The sequence below is a fragment of the Camponotus floridanus genome, unplaced genomic scaffold (assembly GCF_003227725.1).
Source record: "Camponotus floridanus strain SB8 unplaced genomic scaffold, Cflo_v7.5 scaffold68, whole genome shotgun sequence".
In the NCBI taxonomy this organism is placed as follows: Eukaryota; Metazoa; Arthropoda; class Insecta; order Hymenoptera; family Formicidae; genus Camponotus; species Camponotus floridanus.
The window spans coordinates 465,992-488,486 of NW_020229836.1; the positions used below are offsets into that span (position 1 = coordinate 465,992).

General features: G+C 36.2%; 1 protein-coding gene across 8 annotated transcripts in view; it reads left to right on the top strand.

Moving 5' to 3' along the window:
* Positions 1–17,172, top strand: part of LOC105258547 (homeodomain-interacting protein kinase 2) — a 120,056-nt gene extending 102,884 nt beyond the window's left edge. For 2 of the 8 annotated variants that reach the window (XM_025413541.1, XM_011269860.3), the window contains 17 exons: positions 4,317–4,667; positions 8,012–8,347; positions 8,983–9,075; positions 9,180–9,398; positions 9,484–9,856; positions 9,935–10,152; positions 10,254–10,577; positions 10,675–10,854; positions 10,944–11,090; positions 11,172–11,336; positions 11,519–11,937; positions 12,372–12,461; positions 13,013–13,291; positions 13,611–13,776; positions 13,996–14,219; positions 14,587–14,874; positions 15,179–17,172. In XM_025413541.1, coding sequence (XP_025269326.1) covers positions 4,320–4,667; positions 8,012–8,347; positions 8,983–9,075; positions 9,180–9,398; positions 9,484–9,856; positions 9,935–10,152; positions 10,254–10,577; positions 10,675–10,854; positions 10,944–11,090; positions 11,172–11,336; positions 11,519–11,937; positions 12,372–12,461; positions 13,013–13,291; positions 13,611–13,776; positions 13,996–14,219; positions 14,587–14,874; positions 15,179–15,377 — 4,068 coding nt within the window. In that variant the 5' untranslated portion in view covers positions 4,317–4,319 and the 3' untranslated portion in view covers positions 15,378–17,172. Of the gene's footprint in view, positions 1–4,316; positions 4,668–7,994; positions 8,348–8,982; positions 9,076–9,179; positions 9,399–9,483; positions 9,857–9,934; positions 10,153–10,253; positions 10,578–10,674; positions 10,855–10,943; positions 11,091–11,171; positions 11,337–11,518; positions 11,938–12,371; positions 12,462–13,012; positions 13,292–13,610; positions 13,777–13,995; positions 14,220–14,586; positions 14,875–15,178 lie in introns of those variants that run through there. The other 6 variants (XM_025413544.1, XM_025413545.1, XM_025413543.1 and 3 more) reach the window with 6 other exon arrangements.
* The last annotated feature ends 5,323 nt before the right edge of the window (positions 17,173–22,495 follow it).

The window sequence follows — 22,495 nt, forward strand, 5'->3', positions numbered from 1 at the left end:
AAATTAAAACAAAAATTTGGTTTGCTTACTACAAAGAGTTGGCGTAAAGTAAGTTTGATTTTTTTTTGATACAACTTTATAATATTCTTGAAGAGAAAATAAATTCTTCTTTTGAGTACATGATAGAGTGAGATTTTCTATCACTTGTGATGAGTATATTTTAAGACTATTATCAAGAATATATTCTTTGTTGAAGAAAACTATTACTTAAAAAAAGAAAAATAAACTGAGTAATCGCTTTTCTTGTTTCAGTAGAATGATATTTTTCTCTGTGTGTCCGCGTATTTTTTAAAAAAGGCGATTATTCATCCGTAGCTTTCCGAAAAACTTTGCAAACATGTATATTGATTAACGCGTAATTTTCATTTCTTAGAAAGGTGACTTTAAAATAGCTTGAGGAAATGCAGCCATGTTTTCGATACGCGCTTTTATCAGAATACCCGGTGGAATCGCGAAGGATTACATTACGTAGTTACACTTGCATTAGACGCGATTATTTACGGTACACCATTCGCAAAGGATTACTCCGCTCCCTCGATTGTTGGCGATGTCGTTTCGTGCGGCGCGACGTAAATGAAGCTTAATGCGCCAACGTCCAATTTGTCGGCGAATTTTTGCGCACGCAGAAGATTGCCGGTTATAAATACGAGACGTGTAACACATTGGACATTTATGGTCGCGATACTAGGATTCTAATTTACGACGAGCGTCGCGTAAGTTCCCCTTAGTATCGCGCAGCGCGAAGACTTGACATAATATCGCACTAAGAGCGGCGCGGTGTCCCGTTTACGTCACGTGTCATCTATAATTAGTTGCCCGACCCGAGTCCCGATGATATTTGCGCGACTTATCGAATCTTTTGTCGCGCGACTCTCACACGCATATCGATACGTTCCGCTTGGTTCCGCTTTAAAAGTAACTTGTCGCAGATGCGTCGCGCGGTATATTGATTACGTACTATCAATGTACGTGGGGTAGATGCATCAGTGAATGACCGGTCACCGATGCATGACCGCTGAATCTACGCTTACTCTCTTGTGGCCACGAGAGACAATACACAATTCCATCTTTCCACGCAAAATGTAGAAAAAGCGAGTAAATCTTGAATTTTTTTTATTGCGAATTCCGAAAAAATGTCGCAGGTTATGCAAACGAAATATAAAAATTTATATACACAGATAACACATACATGTGTATTATTATACACATATCGCGAATACCGTATAAGATGTATTATCTTGCTGATTTCGCGACTTTTTATTAAACATTATTGTGAAAGCAATCTAGAAATTATTTTAAAAAATTCTAATGTTTCTGTCGTAAGCAATGATTTTTCATAATGATATTGATAATATTTTTTTTAAAGATAAGCTTAGATATTTTTTCAGTTTTTTTCCAACACGATTTTATGATATTTATTGAAGTTTATTAGGAAGCTTTTATGAGAAAGTTTCGGCGCATTTGTTAAATACGCGTTTTCGAGAAAATATAATATTACAATATTATAATATGTTGTAAATTTTGCCAGGATTTCCAATGAAGGATTTACATATTATTCCAGTTTGTTTGTGTTTGTGTGTGTTGGCCGCCATAAAATGCAGCTGATTAGCCGCATATAGAGAAAAATATGCGGGAAGCAAAATATAAGCCCGAAATTATAAATTCTTTGCAACTTCTTAGCAAGAATTCAAATCGTGCATGCGATTATACATGTACGTAATTCGAGTTTTACTTGATAATTAAAAATTAAAACATTCTTTCATACACGTCCGAATTATCAGACATAAATTCTTGAACGGAGAAATTTAACTTCGTGTCTCCGAAATTTAACTTCGTGTCTCCTTTCTTGAAATTAATAATCAGACGAACTGTGCGATTAAATATTCTTACCGCCGCTTTTATTGTCGTACTTTTTCGTCACTCTGTATGCACGATTGGTAAGTCTGTCGCGACAGTTGACGCGATTGGTCACTTGGAATTTGCTGTTACTTGGCTATCTCGCAATTTGCCACGAAAGTTTTGGCCGTTCGACGAATAAGCTCGGATTTCCCCGTTCATCAATCGATCGGCTTGACTCATCGCACGGAATATAAGCGCAACGCGCGATGCACATACCTACGTACTTACTCGCACGAACGTACGTACATAGTATGTACGTGTACGGGTTACGAGCGCGGGGGCCGGTCGCTACTGGGTGACGCAAAGTTTTTGTTAATTTTATTCCGGGCTGAGTCATCGCGACGTGACCTGACAAATTACTCCGAAAAACAGTTATCCCGCCACTACTTATTTCGCTGAAACAAATTACTGCAATTTCATCCATTCGCATTCATCAGCTTCCTCCTTTGTCCTATATATTTGCTCTACAATCTTGGGCAAAATACGTGAATCATATTTTTTGCATGATGGATGCTATTTTCTATATACATTTATTATTGTGCTTATTATTTGATTATCATCTTTAAAAGGACAATTTGACAAGTTATCGAATTAATTATAATAAAAAACAGATTTTCAACGAAAACACGCATCGAGTGATACTATTTTATATTAAAAGTATTTGTATTCGTATTTGTTGTCTTCAATCAGATTTTTAACATCAACTTTTTTTTAGTTAAGATTGAGGGAAATACGAAAAAAGTTTTTTCCCGCAACTGACGAAATTGTCATCCTTGCGTCGCGATGCGGTTTTTCTTTTCTACGACGGTATTTTACTTTTCTGTCAGACGACCGATACGGTTGTGCTACTTGTTTGCACGAGTTTGTTAGGATCCAACGGGTGTCGAGCCGGTTAACTTAAACGTAACTGTACCTCGTGATACCGTGGATCGTTCGTAATGCCGACCAGCACTATTTCTGACAGTCAGCACTATAATTAGAGCACGTCCTCGCGCGATAGATAAATGACAGCAAGAACGAGAAAGAAGGAGAAAGAGAATGAGATGCGTGCCGATATGATGGATGGATAGCAAGGAAGGAAGGGGTAACTCGAGGAGGCGGGAGGCTTGAAATCGCGCGAGGTTTCCACGACACTTGGGACAGCGATCGATCGGATGTTTTCGTTCGCCCGGTATTATTCGATCGGTAACTCTGGCTTATGAGTCACAAATACATTGTGCAATATTGCGTATTTGGTTGTGAACGCAGAGAATTACGTGAACCTATAGCATGTTGGTAGCACAGGAGAAAATATCTGTCAGTTATATCAGACAGATTAACGAACTTTGTGACATGAATGCGCAGTAATTTGTGATGTAAGTTCCCTAATTTATCAAATATCAAACCGATTAATGTCAAAAATTAAATGTTAAAAGTCATGGAAATCTTGATATATATTATTATGATATGTATTATCTATTTTTTTCATATTTGTGAGTTAAATCGCACGGTAACCCTAATTTTTTACATTTATAGTTATAACATATTTTAGTATAAGACATTATTACGTGGTTAAAATTTAGGATGTGAGATAAATTGAAGAACTATAAGATTCTGAAATGGTCCCAAAATCGATAGGTTTCGAAGCATTTAATATAACCGAATGATAAGAACGGCGTAGCAACAAGGGACAAAGAGTTCTCAGCCACGACAACTGAGATTGAGGAAGAAAAAAAGACCGTTCTCTCAAAACGATTCAATCGATAAATCTCAAGAAAATTATTTATTTCCAAGTTAAATTTATTGAAAACTTTATTGCAACAAACAGAAAGCGGTCACTTTTATTTATATAACAAAATACGCGACACGATATCTGGTGACAGTTTTTTTGAGAATCACTGATTTAAACCGACGTGGACGCGGAGGTGGTTCTAAAATATTCATGGTCGTTGGCCTTACTTTTTGTATCCTCTGTATTTTTTGTCGCTCTGTGGCGGTTTTGTACATTGTTGAGGAAATATCTTAATAGATAACATCATTATTCGAATATTTAAATATTTATCACATTTTAACCTTTAGTGATTTGACCTACTAATTATTTTGTCAATGAAATTAGATTTACAAACTTTAAACTGTACCAATGTAATAATAAATGCATACATATATATAATATAATATATATAATATACATAATATAATAATATTAAGTATAATAATATAAATAAGAAATTAAAAAGATGAAAAAATTAAAAGAATGACAAAAGATTATATGAGGATGATTTAGAATGAAAAAAAGATTGTCTCTTTATATATCTTTAACAAAAGAATAATAATAAATAATGATAAAAAAAATTAAGTTATACACACACACACACACACACACTTATATACAAAAAAAATCAATGGTTGTTATCAAGATCGTTGCTTTCTGATTGCAGGGAATGTATGACATGTTCATCCAAACACAGCAGACGAGTAGCGTCAACGGCAGCAGCAGCAGCAGCAGCAGCAGCAGCAGTAACAACACCGTTCACCATCACAGCAAAAAGCGCAAGTTGGACTACAACGTGAGCCAGCCGGTAATCCAGCACGCATTGGTCCAATCGACCAGCGACTACCAATTGGACAATACCGGTCTGCAACAACGATACTCCGTGAACGGTGCTAATACCGCATTTAGCTCGCTGCACAACAATAATGCGCTGCAGAAGAGTAGTCCGAACCAGCAGACCCTGGTACGAGCCTCGACGATCAAGCTCTTAGATACGTACCAACGCTGTGGCCAGAAGGTTGGTGTGGTTTCCTACATTCTCTTTATGTTGCCGTATTTTAATCGTTAACGTAAAATCCATTGTTCGTATTCAGCGCTAAATTCGGTCCTAGTATTCTGTTTTATTCAATATAAAGATTGTTGTTGATTCAACATTGAATTACAAGGCTGATGGAATCACATCCAATCAAAGACACGCGTTTTATTTTCGAGCTTAATTACTAGTTTTAGAATCTGTATTTTTAACATAATAGTCCGCGGTTTAGCTATGTATTCGTCTCAAAACCATATTTAGCGCTAAATGCGTGGCTTTTGTCCGTTTCCCTTCTTTCAGCATCGCACGTAATCAGCATAATGAACAAACTATCGCGGCAATGCCTCATTTGTTTGCAAATTTCGAGTTACCGTAGCTTGTTGTTGTTTCGCCATTGCTCGTATTCTCTCGGGCCAACTGTTATAAACACACGCGTATAATTAAGAGCGCGAACAATCGCGGCTACGTTTCTCCCGACGTATAGTTACAATTTTTTCTTTTTAACATTTTATGCAGGTAGGCAGGAAGAACTTTCCTTCGCCGTCTTGTCGTACGTGTTGTCATCTTTAACGTTCCAGCGAATAAAATCTAACGACTATTAACCGCTTATTGGCACAACGGCGCAGGCTCGAGAGCTAGATTGTTCGACTCCGAGAGCACGTTTGGCAACGAGTCATGATACTTTTCGCTTCGCGACTAATGCCTCCTCTTGCTACAAGCCGAGGCGAAAGGGAAAGGCCTGAGAGATCTCTGGTTTATAGCAAGAATATACTATACAGTTTGTCCTCTGCTCATCCATTGTAAGCTTATTGCAATCCTTCAACTAGTTCTCGATAATAATTGTTGATCACGACGATCGCTTGTTGTACATAAAATTGATTTCAATTAATCAAGGGCAGAATATTATCCCCCTTACTTGCAGCCTGATGTGAATTTGTTTCCGATATGCGTACACAGAGAAAAATATCATTCTACTACCAAGCAAAGCGATTACTCAATTTATTTTTCTTTTTTTAATTATTTTTTAATTATTTAATTTTTAATCATTAATTTTTAATAATTTTAATTATTTTTTAATTATTTTTCTTTTTTAAATAATAGTGTTCTTCAATAAAGAATATATTCTTGATAATAGTCTTAAAATATACTCATCACAAGTGTTAGAAAATCTCATTATCAGGTACTCCAAAGAAGAAATTATTTTCTCTTGAAGAATATTGTAAAGTTGTATCAAAGAAAAATCAAACTTACTTTATATGTAATAAGCAAACCAAATTTTTGTTTTGATTTAATATTCTTGACTAAAATACTGCACTTACTAAAAATATATTCAAAATATATTCAAATTATATTGAATTAAATTTAATGCTTGTGGTGAACTTGTGATATATTTGCGGATATACAAACTTATGATATACTTAAAATAAATAATATTTACTTGGATACAGTATACATTTTTTTCTGTGTAGCATGAGCTCGTTTAAATTACGCTTAAGAAATGTGTCGTCCTTTCTATCTTTCTCTGTGCTAACATCTCATCTAATAATTGTTCCTTCGGCTCGCCTCGTGTTTGGCGTCTCATCCGCCTTCGAAAATTTCCAAATTGCATCCTCGCGTTGGCTGTAACTCGACGTCGATTCAATAACATGGGACGGCTTGCAGTTGCACGCTATTATATCCTCGCTGATTCATTGCGCTTGTCTCCTAACATTCTCGCTCCATCGTTCGCAAAATATAAACGTCTCGTAATATGCTGTCGTTACGTCGCGCGATTTTTGCCATCTCAATCGTGACAATCGAGTGTTGTCACATCTCCATGCTGATAAATCGACGCACATTGAACTTAATCTGCCGTTCGTTCCTTTTAAACAACCAAGGCACGACCGAATCTTTTGGCATGCTTGATTCACTATTCAGCGATCGATAATAAACGTCTGTTCTTATATAAACGTGTAAATTTTCGAAATTGTTTCGGCTCGACATCATCGTAAAATGTTGCACATAAGTCTAAAGGTTCCGATAACGAATTCCTAATTACTTACAACGTATCTCAATTCACTCGACGTTCATTAATTTCCTAATTACAAGAGCAACGACGTATACGCACTTAATGTAGGAAAATGACGTCTATTACCAGGAACCTATAGATACTACTGCAAACTAATGCGCGATATACACATGTATATTCGTGAATGTATACATGTATTTATACACATGTATATTCGCGAATGTATACATGCATTTTATACGTCATCCTCTCGCGTATAAACTGCACGATCAATTCGAAAATCCTCGACCGTTGAGAATCGCAACCTGATGACTGATAAAATATTATTTGATAAAAGGAGCGTTTTTATCGGAGATGAAATTAACGAGATTCAAAAATGCAGATCGGTTTGAGATGGAGAATTTACTACACTTGACAAAGCGAGAATTTGCTATTAATCGGGTACGTCGTTGATGGGCCAGAGAGAATCTTCACGCGAGTAATTCGGTTTCTCGAAGCCGAAAGGGTTCGATCTTTCTTCCTTTTTCTCATCCGAAAGATTCGGTTGGTTTATTAACAATAATACACGTGAACAAGAGCGCGCGGTACATTCGAGCTGCCCCCTGACTAATTAAGTAAGGATAATCACAGAGCGCGACGATAATGTTTCGGTTGCCTATCATTGCAGGGTGTCACGAGCGCCGGTTGGCGGCGTAGATAACGTTTCCGTATGGCGTAGTTAACTATCGATTGCTTTCAAGGCTTCCATTACATATTTCATGCTGACCATCGTATACGGAAGTGTGAACACGCGCGTGATTCTGTCGAGCGAGAGTCGCAATTTCGATGACTATGCGCGACGAAGAGAACGATTATTAGCCAAAGAATTGGCGCGAGATCGCGAAAGGCAGGGTCTCGCAAGAGTACGTTTTCCTCGACGATGATCGACGACGAGCGAGCGTTGATACACGGCCGGCGATGCTTCATAGCGCGCGAGGATGCACGATATAACGTCCGCTATAAGTACCCTCGTCCGTTAATTAATCTCCACCGATGCGCGAATCACGCAATCGGCGGCGATCGAAGCTCTCCTTTGCGTCGATTGCCGGTGTGGAAAATTTCTGGGATCTTCGTTGCACAGGTAGCACGTACTACTGTACGCGCCGAGGTGTGTGCGTTGTATATCGGCCCCTATTCCAAGAGATCTTGGTTCGTCGCTGTTACTGTTTGGTCGTTTTTATCCGTCGTTCTTCCCGTTCTGCCCAATTCTCAAAGTTCTCCGTATTCGACGATGATTTCTTAACGTCCAAAAATTTTTGTATAAGGTATATTCCTCCTACAGAGAAAAACTTGGTCGAGGGAGGGTAATGGTGACGGCCTGGCAGTCCACTCCGCCAATGCGACGAATGCGGTGGGTAGTACTGTAGTGTCGCAGCACCATACCCAACAGCAACAACAGCAGCTGCAACAACAACAGCAGCAGCAGCAGCAACAGCACAACAAGCAGACGAGTATGACGGCGCATAGCAAGCAAGTGGCTAATGCGGCCAACGGGAACGGCGGTGGCAGCAATCCCCAGGGCGACGGGGATTATCACTTGGTGCAGCATGAAGTCCTCTACTCCATGACCAACCAGTACGAAGTCCTCGAGTTTCTTGGCAGAGGTACTTTCGGACAGGTAAGAACAAACGTTTGTGCACAGAGAAAAATATCATTCCACTACCAAGAAAAGCGGTTACTCAATTTATTTTTTTTTTTTTTAATTAATTTTTAATAATCTTAATAATTTTTTAATTATTTTTCTTTTTTAAGCAATAGTTTTCTTTAATAAAGAATTAGCAATAGTTTTCTTTAATAAAGAATATATTCTTGATAATAGTCTTAAAATATACTCGTTACAAGTGTTAGAAAATCTCATTATCATGTACTCAAAAGAAGAGATTATTTTCTCTTCAAGAATATTGTAAAGTTGTATCAAAGAAAAATCAAACTTATTTTACGCCAACTCATGTAGTAAGCAAACCAAATTTTTGTTTTAATTTAATATTCTTGACTAAAATACTGCACTAAAATTCAAAATATATTGAATTAAATTTAATGCTTGTGGTGAACTTGTGATATATTTGCGATATATATATATATTTGTGATATACAAACTTACGATATACTTAAAATAAATAATATTTACTTGAATACAGTATATATTTTTCTTCGTGTAATATTAATTTTGCCTGAATATGTGAAACTATGAAAGTTACAGCAGCTATTATATTGCAGTTACTGGTTGTACAAAGATAAATCGCTTTTTTGCAGGTTGTAAAATGTTGGAAAAAAGGAACGAACGAAATAGTAGCCATCAAAATTCTAAAGAACCATCCATCGTACGCGCGCCAGGGTCAGATTGAGGTGAGTATTGTGAAATCTTACGACATATTATTTAGAGACAAACAAAAACATTGATAAAAACATTAGTTTCATTCTGTATACGGAGCAATTTATCGCATTTACAGGTCTCCATCCTGTCTCGACTTAGTCAGGAAAATGCGGATGAGTTCAATTTCGTGCGCGCCTATGAATGCTTCCAGCACAAGTCACATACCTGCTTGGTATTTGAAATGTTGGAGCAGAACCTCTACGATTTCTTGAAGCAGAATAAATTCTCACCTCTACCCCTCAAATATATCAGGCCCATTCTCCAACAAGTATTGACCGCGCTGTTAAAATTAAAGGTACGCGTTATAGTTATGTCCACGTTCACATTACTCGATCGATGATAAGAATTAGCAAATACCTAATAACCCTTTACTTTTGCAGCAATTAGGATTGATACATGCTGATTTGAAACCGGAGAACATTATGCTAGTGGATCCAGTTCGTCAACCATATCGAGTGAAAGTCATTGATTTCGGATCAGCCTCGCATGTGTCTAAAGCCGTCTGTAACACCTATTTGCAGTCGCGATACTACCGTGCGCCCGAGATCATACTGGGACTTCCATATTGTGAAGCGATAGATATGTGGTCGCTCGGCTGTGTTGTTGCAGAGTTGTTTCTGGGATGGCCATTATATCCGGGCAGTTCCGAGTATGATCAAATTCGATATATAAGTCAAACACAGGGCCTACCGACGGAGCATATGTTAAACAACGCTAGCAAAACAACAAAATTCTTTTACCGGGACATGGACAGTGTGTATCGATACGCAGAATAATAATATCGAATAATAGCGCACATAAATTTCTCACAAATTTCATATATATTTTTAGGCACATATCCATTTTGGCGGTTAAAGACACCGGAAGAGCACGAAGCGGAGACTGGTATCAAATCTAAGGAAGCAAGGAAATATATTTTTAATTGCCTTGACGATATTGGTCAGGTTAATGTACCGACTGATTTAGATGGCGGTCAACTCTTGCCAGAGAAAGCAGACAGGAGAGAGTTCATTGACCTCTTGAAGAGGATGCTTACAATGGACCAGGTAGTAATATCTAATTGATGCTTTTGATTAGAGAATGAGATTCTTTTATGTATAAAAACGTAATGCAGTATTCTTCTCATATCTGTTATGTGTTTGAATTAAAGGAGCGCCGTATAACACCCGGCGAGGCACTGAACCACGCATTTGTCACTCTGGCACATTTAGTCGATTACGCGCATTGTAACAACGTCAAAGCTTCCGTCCAGATGATGGAGGTTTGTAGGCGCGCGGGAGACTTTACGGCGAGTCCTGCACATCATCAGGCTCCACCGGCGCCTCAACCACCTCCACCAACGTCTTTAGTAGCCAATTTTGTACCTACCACGAATGGCAGTGCGGTGACTCTCACCTTCAACAATCAATTGACCAATCAAGTGCAGCGATTAGTCAGAGAGCACCGCACTGCGCAAACAGGATACGACAATCTGGTATGTATATTCGTATATATTATATTTTGTTTTCTCAATTATATAACATTTTATTTAAAAATTTGATGTATATAATTTATAATTGTCTCTATTTTAGTATCAAATATATAGTAACAGTAGCAGACGGGCAACACAGTATAGTGGGTCGTCTAGCGGATCCAATAGCGGGCGAAATGGCGTGCACGACTTCCCGCACCAATTGGTGCCTAGTATATTGTGTCCACCGCCTGGATATCAAACAATGCCAAGCCCTGCAAAACACGTAGTTGTTGCTCAGGTTGCTAAAAATATAGTAACGCTATTACATATGTATAATTAGTGTTTTATTCGAATGATTGACCATTGATAATGAACTCGCTTTTATAGCCACCGCAACCGCAACAGGCCCCTTTGCAAATTCAACCATCGATCATATCGCAGCAAGCCGTGGCTGCGGCAGCTGCAGCTGCTCAACAACAATATGCTGCGGTTCCTGTGTCTATGGTCGAAACTGGTCGGCAAATGTTGCTTACTGTAAGTAAAATATCATTCTTTATTTTTGAATTACCATTTAATACCGTCTAGCGTGTTGATATATGTTTATGATCATCATAGAATGCTGTGCAGACATCTTGGCCTGGTGGAAGTCGTCAAATGGCTGCGATCGTACCATCGTGGCAACAATTGCCGCCGCAGCATGCAGCCATACAACAACCACTGCTCAGTGATGCCGGTGATTGGGGAAGACCTCTTATTGTTGATAGCTCTGCTATTCTACAGGTAGTACTTGTCAATAAACTGATATTTGTACTATTTAGAAAAAAAGGATCGTTAATGCGGCTGGGTTATTGCCTTTCTTCTTTTATCTGTTGTGATTATTACCATCATCTATTATGTAAAAAAATGTAAAAGTAAAAAAATTCAGTTTTTAACTGATCTCCCTTGTTTTGGGGAAGGATCAGCGGCCGGTATTTCCTGTCACGGAGGTTTACAATGCTAGCGCACTCGTCGAGCATCCTTCACAGAGCTGGGGCAAGCGTACCGTCACTAAACATCATCATCATGTTACGGTACCGCAGCAGACTCAGCATAGACATGAACATAAAAAAGAGACACAACAATTGAGTCCGGTAAAGAAGAGGGTTAAAGAGAGTACACCACCCAGTAGCATGCGACGACACTCGCCGACGTCAAGTAGCCATTGGCAGGAACAGTCAGTGCAATCCCATCATCATAGTAGCAAGCACAGCAGTAGTCACAATGTGGAGCACCAACCAATCACATCCGTGCGACAGCAGACTATTACGATCGATGACACGCCTTCACCAGCCGTTTCCGTTATCACAATTAGTGACAGTGAAGATGAGGCGCCCGGAAAATGGTGAGTGTATACCAAATATATAATAGTATAGCCTGCATCCAGTATATTAAAAAAGTAGTATACATCAGAGATTTGATAAAACATGATGCACCTGTAGAGTTCAGATTTAGATATTATAGATGTCTGATAATCATGTTTTCGTGAATAAATAAAACGATCGGTTTTCTTTTCTGCCGTATCTGTAGAAATATCATAGAAACTTGCATTTACTGCAATTATATCCAAATCTGTCAATCAAACTGACAAATTGACAAATCAAGACAAGATTAAGAAAAATTAAAATTAAAATTAAATAGAAAAAATGGATTGAAAATGCATTTTGTGCTTCTTTAACATCGTCAGTCGATTATCGTCTTGTGAAAAATATATAGTTAAGCACGCTTATTTGTTAGCGCATTATCAGTTGGTAGAATCACGCATGATATCGTTGACAGCTGCGGAGACCGTCAGTGCAGCGCCTGTCAAAGTTTGGCAACTCGCCTGTCGGGCGACGGACGTCCTGTCCGTGAGGAAGTCATACGAAGGTATATTAATGTAATGTGCCGTTAAGGATTACGTGATTAACGATAATTAATTTAGTTTGATTAAAGAATATGCAATCGAATGTCACGAAGAACAGGACTTATTTTCTACTTTCGAAATTAGATTTTATTATTATAAATTTATTCAAAATCGGTTTTCTCTAGATATGTGATTTACTTTGGAAATCTTGATGGATTAATTTAGCCTTTATTTTTAAAATTTTTTGTAAAATGAAATTTATCTGTATTAATTTATTTATTGTATATTAGAAATTTTCTAAAATTACCCTTTTATACACACATATATTATTTTGTGAACAATAATTATACTTTCGATGTATTTGGTACTACGGATGTACTTAGGAATCTGGTTGCGGAGCTTGGCGTGAAACAACTATCGACTAACACAAAGCCAATGTCTCTTAGTAACAAATATTGTTGCAAATTAGCATGTAATGTTTCATATGGATGCAATAACTTGCCAGTGGTTAAAGCACGCAACAACGACATTTGATAATTTTGAATAATGAAATCTCTTCTGTTTCAATTTACAGCACGCAGTCGACGCCGCGTGTTGTACAAATGCAGTCAACACACACGAATAGTCAGCAACACACGAACGGGCACGTTACGCATAGCAGCAGCAGCTCATCATCGCATCGAGCGCAACGCAAGAATGTCATCAGCTGTGTCACCGTTGGCGATAGCGACGGCGAAGCTAGTCCAAACCGTACGCATGGTCATATATATCAACATCTATCGCAACACCCGCAGCATCAACAGACCACGCAGTTGATCAAGCACGAGCCGCAACAACAACATCACGTTAGCAGGTGAACATTTACTGCAATAGTGATGCAGTGAAAAGGATTTTTCATTAAAATTCTTTTTTTTTATTTTAATCATTGTTCTGATTTATATTCTACCTCCTTTCTTTGAATCAAATAAATTTCTATAAAAGCAAGAAATCGCGAGAAAATCGCAAAGAGAATAAATCGGAGAGCTTATATTTTTAATAGTTACGCAATATTCATTTAAAAAACTTGTTGTTTTCGCCATGGTTTTTTATATGTATTTTTACATGTATTGTATTGTGATTTTTATATGTATTATTAATACATAATTGATTAATTTTTTCTGATTATTACGCAGCAGTAGCTCAGCATACTCTTCTCAATCACAAAAAAAGCGGCTGTTGGCAAAAGTGCAGTCCGAATGCAATATGGTGAACGTTGCGACGAAACCGGAACCTGGCGTCGAGTATCTTGCTCCACATCCGTGTCACGCGCCAGCTTGCAAAGAGCCACCGACCTATCAGGTTAATTAATTTCTATTGAAACAGTTTTACGTTTGATTTGTTTCTTTCTTTTGTTTGCAATTCTATCAGAAGCGCGGATTTATTTTATTTAGTACTTCGCGAAACGTTCAATGAAGAAAAGGAGGAAAGAAGGAAAGACCTGGATCGTGTATATGCTATCAGGATATTTTTTATTTTTTTTTTTATTTAGTAATTTTCTTTGATGAATATTTTTTCTAGGATGACGTCTATGACATGCATGACCACTTCTTGCAGTATGTGACTACGAGTAGTGCGCATCCTCATCTCCAAGAGCAACATATCGTGTATACAACTGGCACGGACAAACGAGTATCCTGGCCCGGAAAACGTGCTGAGTATAAACATGAATACGTTCAACCACCGGCTGCACACTCTCGAGATCATCAAAAGTGGGTGGTGGCTAATCCTGTACATCAATATAGGTGAGAATTTCCTTCTTCTGATCGTTTTTCCATCTGTATTTTTAATTGAAACACATACTCTTTGGAATAGCGATTCTATATATATTGACAATTCTTCGAGCAACATGTAATGTGTAAGACATGTGCGAGTTTTTTTTTTCAAAATAAAATTTTTAAAATCAGACAGTAAACATTCAATATTAATTCTGTGAGACGATTCTATAAAATCTTCTACAAGTTTTCTATAAATTATTTTTTTCTCTCTTTCGGGATAAATGAATCATGGAGAGCGCGTTTCTTTACATCTGTAAATAGATATATTATAATAAAAAGATGAAACGTATGAATTATATATAAGGAGGAGTGGATTTCGTTTTGTGTTTTATAGACAGAGCCAGGTAGTAGGTACGGCAGCCCATCCGAGTCATACCCACAGTCATCACGGACATCCGGCTCATTTAAGTCCAGGGGGCAGTGGCGGTGGTAGAAGTCCTGCCGGCGGACCTGTGATAGGAAGTGCCCAGCATTTGGGACAACCTCTCTATCAGGAATACGCTCATGTGCGTTCGAGAGCTCATGCGGTGCCACCTCCCGTGTACGTTACCGCTGCACCCTCGCAGGCTGCTACTGCTATTCAGCAGCAACAAGTGCCCACCTATCAAGGATTCACACCCGGGTGGGTAACTAAGAAACTAGTTGATGCATGCATGTCTTTTTTATTATCTTATAATATTCATTCTAGCGTTTTGTTTAACGCTAATTAATTATTACTTCGAATATTAACTGTTTAAATAATTATAATTAATATACAATTAACTGTAAAATTATCAATTCAAGTTAATAGTCAAACTATTTTCTATTTTCTGAGTTTATTCTCAAAAATATATGCTCATGAATCGGTCAATTTATAAAAAAACTTATCATTTCTTTTTTAGAGCTTTGTGAAGACTTTCTAATGTGCGTTATCCCGTTTTTTACAGCTCGTCTCCATTAACGTTGTATGATTCTAGTCGAGCGTTGCCACCGCCAGCTCATCACAGCTCGGCCAGACCATTACTGGCAAGTCACGCAGCACATCCGTTGCCTGCGCATATGCAGCCTACAGCTGTTTATGGATTGGCCCCGCTATCGCCAGCCAAACACCAATATCAACCTTCCGGTTTATGGTTCACCGAATAAATTATTCGGTCGAGTCGTGACTAAAAGTCGTACGAGCGAATGTAATAAGTAATCGCACGAATTTTCTGGGAACTTACGAGCCGCTTGTGCCAATCAGCGAATGCGTAATTAATTAAATATAACAGAACAAAGGTATGTCGTGCACACTTTTCACAGTCTTTGTGCACTTGGCCAGTAAATGGAGCGGGGTGGGAGTATCCGAACTGTGAATACGAATCGATATTTGCATATACTTATACAAAAATTTACGATCGAGCAAGTTTGCCGAATGAAAAGCAGCAGAAAGCAGTAGAGATGTGTTTAAAGATGAAATTTTTGACAATCCGTCCTACGTATATATATATATATACATATTATATATATATAAGCAGCGACTCCCTTCCGACCCCCGCTCTCTCATAAGAAGCGAAATGCTAGGAGATCAGTATAATTAGATCTCTTTATATATGTTTGTTATATGCCTTTTATATGTGTTTGAAATAAACCCATCGCGACAATTTCAAAAAGAAATTAGAGAGAAAAGAAAAGAATTATCCTATTTTGACACGCGATTGTACGTAAATAGAAATCTCATTACAATTTTCTTTTTTTTTTCTTTGAATTTGAATCGAAGAAATATGTATATCTCGGCGTATGCGGCATGCTATATAGATTTCGTAAGTTTCCAGAGATGCCGAAGTTTTATTACGAAAGGTAAGATTTATAAGGACATTGTATGTACAGACCAAAATTTTTTTCTATCGAGATGCCCAAATCTATTGAATGTTCACATGCGCGAAGTTTCTCTCTATTGTAAATATATATACATGTATACATATATATACATATATATATATGTATACATGTATATATGGAATTAGCATGTAACTTAAATAGATTGGAAGCATCAATATCGATGATAGAAATATGCATGTGGAATGGCATTGTCGAAACGCGCGTACAATTGTAAGACAGATATCGTTCATATGCGATTTATATTTATATGATTTAATTTAAAGTACGAATGAGTATGCATTTCTTTAAGCTATGTTAAAAAATATATATCGCGCGCGCGAGTATCTTATTTTTAATCCTCCTTAACGGAATCATTTTAACGAACTATATATTTTTTTCGATCGTTACAATGGCGATCGCGATTTTGTTCTTGTTCGTGGGATTTTCAATTGTATTAAGAATTTCGCTATGGAATATAGTGTGCTGTAGTCTTTTATGATATTTTATTCATAACGGATACTCGAAACTAACGAGGTAATCACATTATCCTTCGTAGTTTGCAGCGTGTTACTCACAAGTATACGTTAACATATACACACACATATTATTTAGTTATAGTACATATTCGGAATTTCAGGATACATATAGATTCGCGAGTATATAGAGAATTATTCCGGTTGTCGTAAGTATAATTGTATGAGGGAGTATCTCGTCAAGAAAATAATATACAAAAAAAATTTAGAATCAAGTCACGAATCTATTAAGATGATTGCACGATATCCGAATTGACGAAAGCTTTGACGTGCCTTTTTTGGAACAGTCTTATTATTTATTTTATTCTTATATTATTATTTTCAATCGTTTCTTTCCATAGTCAATGTGTCATTTTCATTGTATAGCATTTCATTATTATTCCCATTATCATTGTTACTAATCGTCATTGTTCTCATGCCTAATATTTTGTTCTAAATTGTATAAATAGTGTATTATAGGCAATCTTTGCCTTAAATTTATGGTCTAAAACGCTAAATAGTGACCATATAATTTCGAAGGGTTCATAAATTGTATATAGGTTTAATGACACTTCTCGTTAATGTTTCTTTCTCCAATAATCTTTTGCATTTTGGCGGAGGCTATATATTAAAAAAGTATACACATCAAGTACATTGCACAATTCAGAGAGAAACAGGAACAGGAAAAGGAATAATACTTGGAGAAAGCGTTTCTGTTTTCAGAATAGAATCTAAGGATTTTTTTCGAATGTTGGGATGAAAAGAGGAAGACAGTAACACATTCTATATATGAGAGAAATGCCAAACAGCAATAAAATATAATAATGGATCTTATATTAAAGAATTTCTCGCGGATATCACAAATCTTATATTACATACACACTTCCGCGCATACATAATTTTTTTTAATAATAATAATAATAATGTTGAGAGAGAGAAAGAGAGAGCGAAAGCGAGTGAGCGAGCGAGCGATTGAGAGAGAGAGAGAGAAATTTCTTTTTAGAGAAATAGTTTTCACAATTCCGTTCTTCTCACCGAATCATGTTCTTCCTCGTTGCATTTTCTCTACGTCAGTATCTAAACTAAAGTCAGTATCTTATATTAATGATTTTCATTTATAGAAAATAGATATCATTCTCAAGCGGTATCATAAACACGATACGCATACATAGTTTTTCAGGTATCGGCGTCATTTTTCAACTGCTAATATATTTCGTGATTTTATGGAATAACGTTTAGGTATTGTTTTGCTCTAATTCTATTAATAAATGTATAGAAAGTTGTAATATTCGGCGTATATATGGGATTATAATTGCGGTATGTTGTTTAGAGTGATTCACGTCCAGAGTTTAATTAGAGATATTTTACACGTAGAGTGAGAGAGAGAGAGAGATAGAGAGAGTGAAAGAGAATAACAAGAAGTTGAGAGAGAGAGGAGACAATTAGGGACATATATATATATATATATATATATATATATATATATGTGTGTATGTATATATGTATATATATACATATGAAGTGAAGATATATATAAATGTAGTGTAGGGTGTAACGGAGTTTTAAACACATGTTACCGGTATCATGAAAAGAATCCTTACGTGATACAATAAGTAAACGACAAACGATATATACAGCTGCAATTTAACTATATTTAACTTTATAGAGCAGGGCCGTTACGGCTATCGGGTCCATGATAGCCTCGCAAATCTCTCGAGTGCCTTTATATCGAGAGGCATCAGATGAATCGATGTAAATCTGTAGCGATGTCGGATTTGTTTCGACAAAAGAGCGATGTCTGTAGACCTCTTAGTTTCTCTTTTCGCTCTTCTTTGTTTCTGCAATTACGCAGTTTCTCTTCTTGTCTTAAGATTAAGCGATTTGCCCGATACCCTCTTTCGTATACGCATCAATACGTTTACCTTGTATGAAAAAAAAAAGAAATATTTAACCAACTCGATGTGCCTGTTTAACGAATAATCGTATTTACACTGGATAATTAATTGTAACGGAAAAGAGAAAGGGATATAAAAGTAGATTGGGAAGTCGTTTTTTCCTTTTCTTCGATGTAGACTGAACGCGCTATCGGTGAAGCGCGTTACAATCATCCAATCGTAAACCATGTTACGTTGATATTCATCTCTGGGTTTCGGCGTACTGATCAATTCACGCCCAATTGTATATGTACATACATACATACATACATACATGCTTCCACATTTGACAGTATAGAGATACTCGCGTCGCATTAAAACTACCATATACCCTACTCCATATGAGAGTCGTGAGAAAAAAAAAAAGAGTCATATCTTTAGGTTCATCCTCTACACGTAATGTTGGATGTGTGTATGTGTGCGTCCCTATGTGCGCACATATGCACATATATGTGCGTGAGTTATAATAGTCATAGTGTAGTGATAAGTTTTTTCACATCTTCTTTTTCGTACGTTTCGTAAACGTATCATAATTAACATTAGATTGAACGATTATCATCATCATAATTAACATTAGATTTGAACGATGGTCACGTTTCTCTTACTCCATTCACGAGCAGGTCTTGACTGACGATAGGATTTTGATTATCATGAAACGATGTGGCGTTCGGATTATTGTAGATATCGCTAAAGCGTTATTTTTTTCAGAGGATCACGGTACATGATAAGAAATAGGAACGAAAATCTTTAGGCGGGTGACATATCGACTATCTTAAGGGGTACAAAATGCACGCGCGGACCATTACAATAGGTTGAATTGATTTCGTAGTTGCATCGTATTGATACATTGTCTATATATTTTTCCGGTCGATCGTCGGTCAATACGTGCTTATGTTCGTCGTCATTTCAGAGTATACATTTCACATTGTTAATTAAATATATATACACACACACACACACACACATAATAAGCTATCTAAATAAAAAGAAGTAGAGACGCTATAAAACGCTGTGTGAAAAATTAAGTAAAAGGTACCATAACTATCAATGGTTCTAGTTGTGATATTTTATTATATGCTGATATATATATATATATATATATATATATATATACATATATACACACACATATATATATATATATATATATATATATATATATATGTATATGTATGTATGTATATATTCGTGCGCAATTAACTTTGAACGGGTTTTCTCGCGTGCCCGACGTATATATCGCGAGATATAAAGCATGTAGAGGAGTTGTATCTTAATCTTAACGTATTAATTATATGCGGAAGGAGAAAAGGGGAAATATTATACATTGTTGCAGTAAATAATCTATGATGATCGATATAACGTTACTTTATTTACGAATATTTGGCGAATTTGCGAATGATTTTTTTAATTTCAAAATTCAATACGAACATTCACTATTCTTGTTTTTTGTCGTAACATCAATTCTTACTAATCAGAGTATCATTCAAAATGTACAAAAATTCTTTTTTGTGATTTTTGGAAAAGTTGGAGTTATTTCATGTTATGAGTGTGAAACTTTTGAATTTCTTCGTGATATATAAATCCGGATTATTTACATATAACTAGTTCCGAGCTTTTAAAACGAAAAAAAAATTATTAGTTAAATTTTTACACGTACAATCGTATGCAACTGTAACAATTACTCCTTTCGTTCGGGTAGAGTGTTGATGATAATAACACATTCGGTGTAAGTATCTAGTTCTTTTGATCGTTTTGGAATATGTACATATGTTTCTTATTACATCTGGGAATTGGGGGGTGTGATATATTAGTCTTAGGTGTAGTGCCTAAAGTGATGAGATCGTGTGTCTGATAATAAAATTTATTTAGCATGGGATCTTCAAGTTAATCCTGCACCGGTGCAGGCAGAATTTACTGTATCGCGAATAATTGCCAGAAAACATGTTCATTTCTATTAAAACTATTCAATAAGAAAATCTTTTAAGAAAATTGATGGTTTTAATATTAATAAACTTGCGGGCACCCAATATACACACATAGAAAAGAGAAGAATGATAAACGCGACCAATATTTGTGTATTGGCTGTAGATTATTTAAAGTCACCGTAAAATTGAGAAACGCTTAGATGTGCTTAGCGTGGGGAGATATTTGTGTAAAAGTGGTCAAATGTAAACAAAAAAAGAAAAAAAGATTATAGGATAAGGGGGAAGGCTTACAATTTCATTGTTAGAACTGTAATATTCATCGCGTTATACGGGATAGTTCGTATAAAGTTATGTTATCACTGTAAACAAAGTAATACTGTCTCTCTTATAAGAGAGAAAAGTAGATATGTAGCTATATATAAAGTATATAGGAAAAAATAACATATTTTTGGAGTTAATAGAGGATTGATATTGTACTGTGCTTCGTAAATTATTGAATATTTCTTTTTCTTAAATTCTCTATTTGCTACGTTGCTCGTCGTAATCGGACCACATTTGCAAGTATAGACAATTGTTAGCTAAACAACTTTCGGCTGCGCCTCGATAAATCGAATTAATTGTCAAATTTTATTGAATGTCACATATCTCATCTTACGAGTCACTTAAATTCACTTGAATGTATTAGATTAAATATTTCTCGAGAGGCACATTTTATATTAATATTCTAAAATTTTATATTTTTTTAAAGTATAAATATTTGCGCATAAACTCAATACTACATTTACATCTCAAATTTAGAAGTGTGTAACATTTTTGACGTGAGAATGAAAAAAATCTTCAGAAAAAAAATGGCAATCTTATATACGTTTAAAATTTAAGGGAGCTTTTGATCTAAAAATCTAAAACAGAATATAATTATTGTGTGAAGTTGACTAGACCAGAGAGTTCTGAAAGTTGTCGTTACTAGGATAAATGAAGTCCGATTAGAGAAGCAAAGATAGATAGTTTATCGCGCGGGTAATTATATAATAAGATATAGGAACGACGAGATTCACATTATCTGACTGTTCTTCGATGTTCTTAATGTTCACTATTATACTATGGTAATGTAACGGCAAATAATAATTAACGGTGGGACTTGTATTATATATACGTTTATCGAGATTTATGCATAATGCTGTATAAAAATTAGTAATTAGTATAGGAGAGAAAGAGAGATAGTATCCTCGTACGTAGACACATCACTGTTTAGATTCTCATTTCACCTATGCATGGCTGATAGAGGCAATTTACAATTAGGCGTGTCTCTTTTTATTATGGAAAATATTTCTCTCCACAAGTCGGTAGTAAATTTGATGTTTTACAAATCGAACATTTTAGACTCTTTCTTCCTAACGTAACGTAGAAGACGATCCAGTCGCAGACTCTTAGTCGTCGGATCGTTTGTGTACATTGGACCAGAAATCGATCGTTATTGTACTCGTATTTGTAAAATCAAAAGAGAGAAAGAGAGAGAGAGAGTTGCATAATTAGAGGACTTTTTTATAGACGAAGGCTGTTTTGCTCTTTCGGGTCTCTTTTTCATACGTAGACACGTTGAAGGGATCGAAACTCATTGTCGTTGTCTCTTCTAAGTATCCAGCAAAACTCGCATATATTTAATTACATCTCATAGTGAAGTGGGCAGTATTTAATTCTTTGCTATTCATGACACATTTAGATACAATTTCCTTAAGCATTTAAAACTCGAGATAATCAACACAACTCGGGGACAAATTATAGCAAAGATACGAAAATGTCCGTCTGACTTTGACTCTGATTCTTTATTTTATGATTATAACTTGCATTACATTTTCGCGATAAAATATATCGCTACGCTATGTATTTGTATTAAATGAATGTCTCTTTCGTGTATTTTAATTGTACTATGATGATAGTGACGCAAGCTGCATAATTATTGATGCATCGTGATTAAGTATCATCTATTTTGATCACATCATATGAATTCTCCGCGAGGTTCTTTAATTAAAATA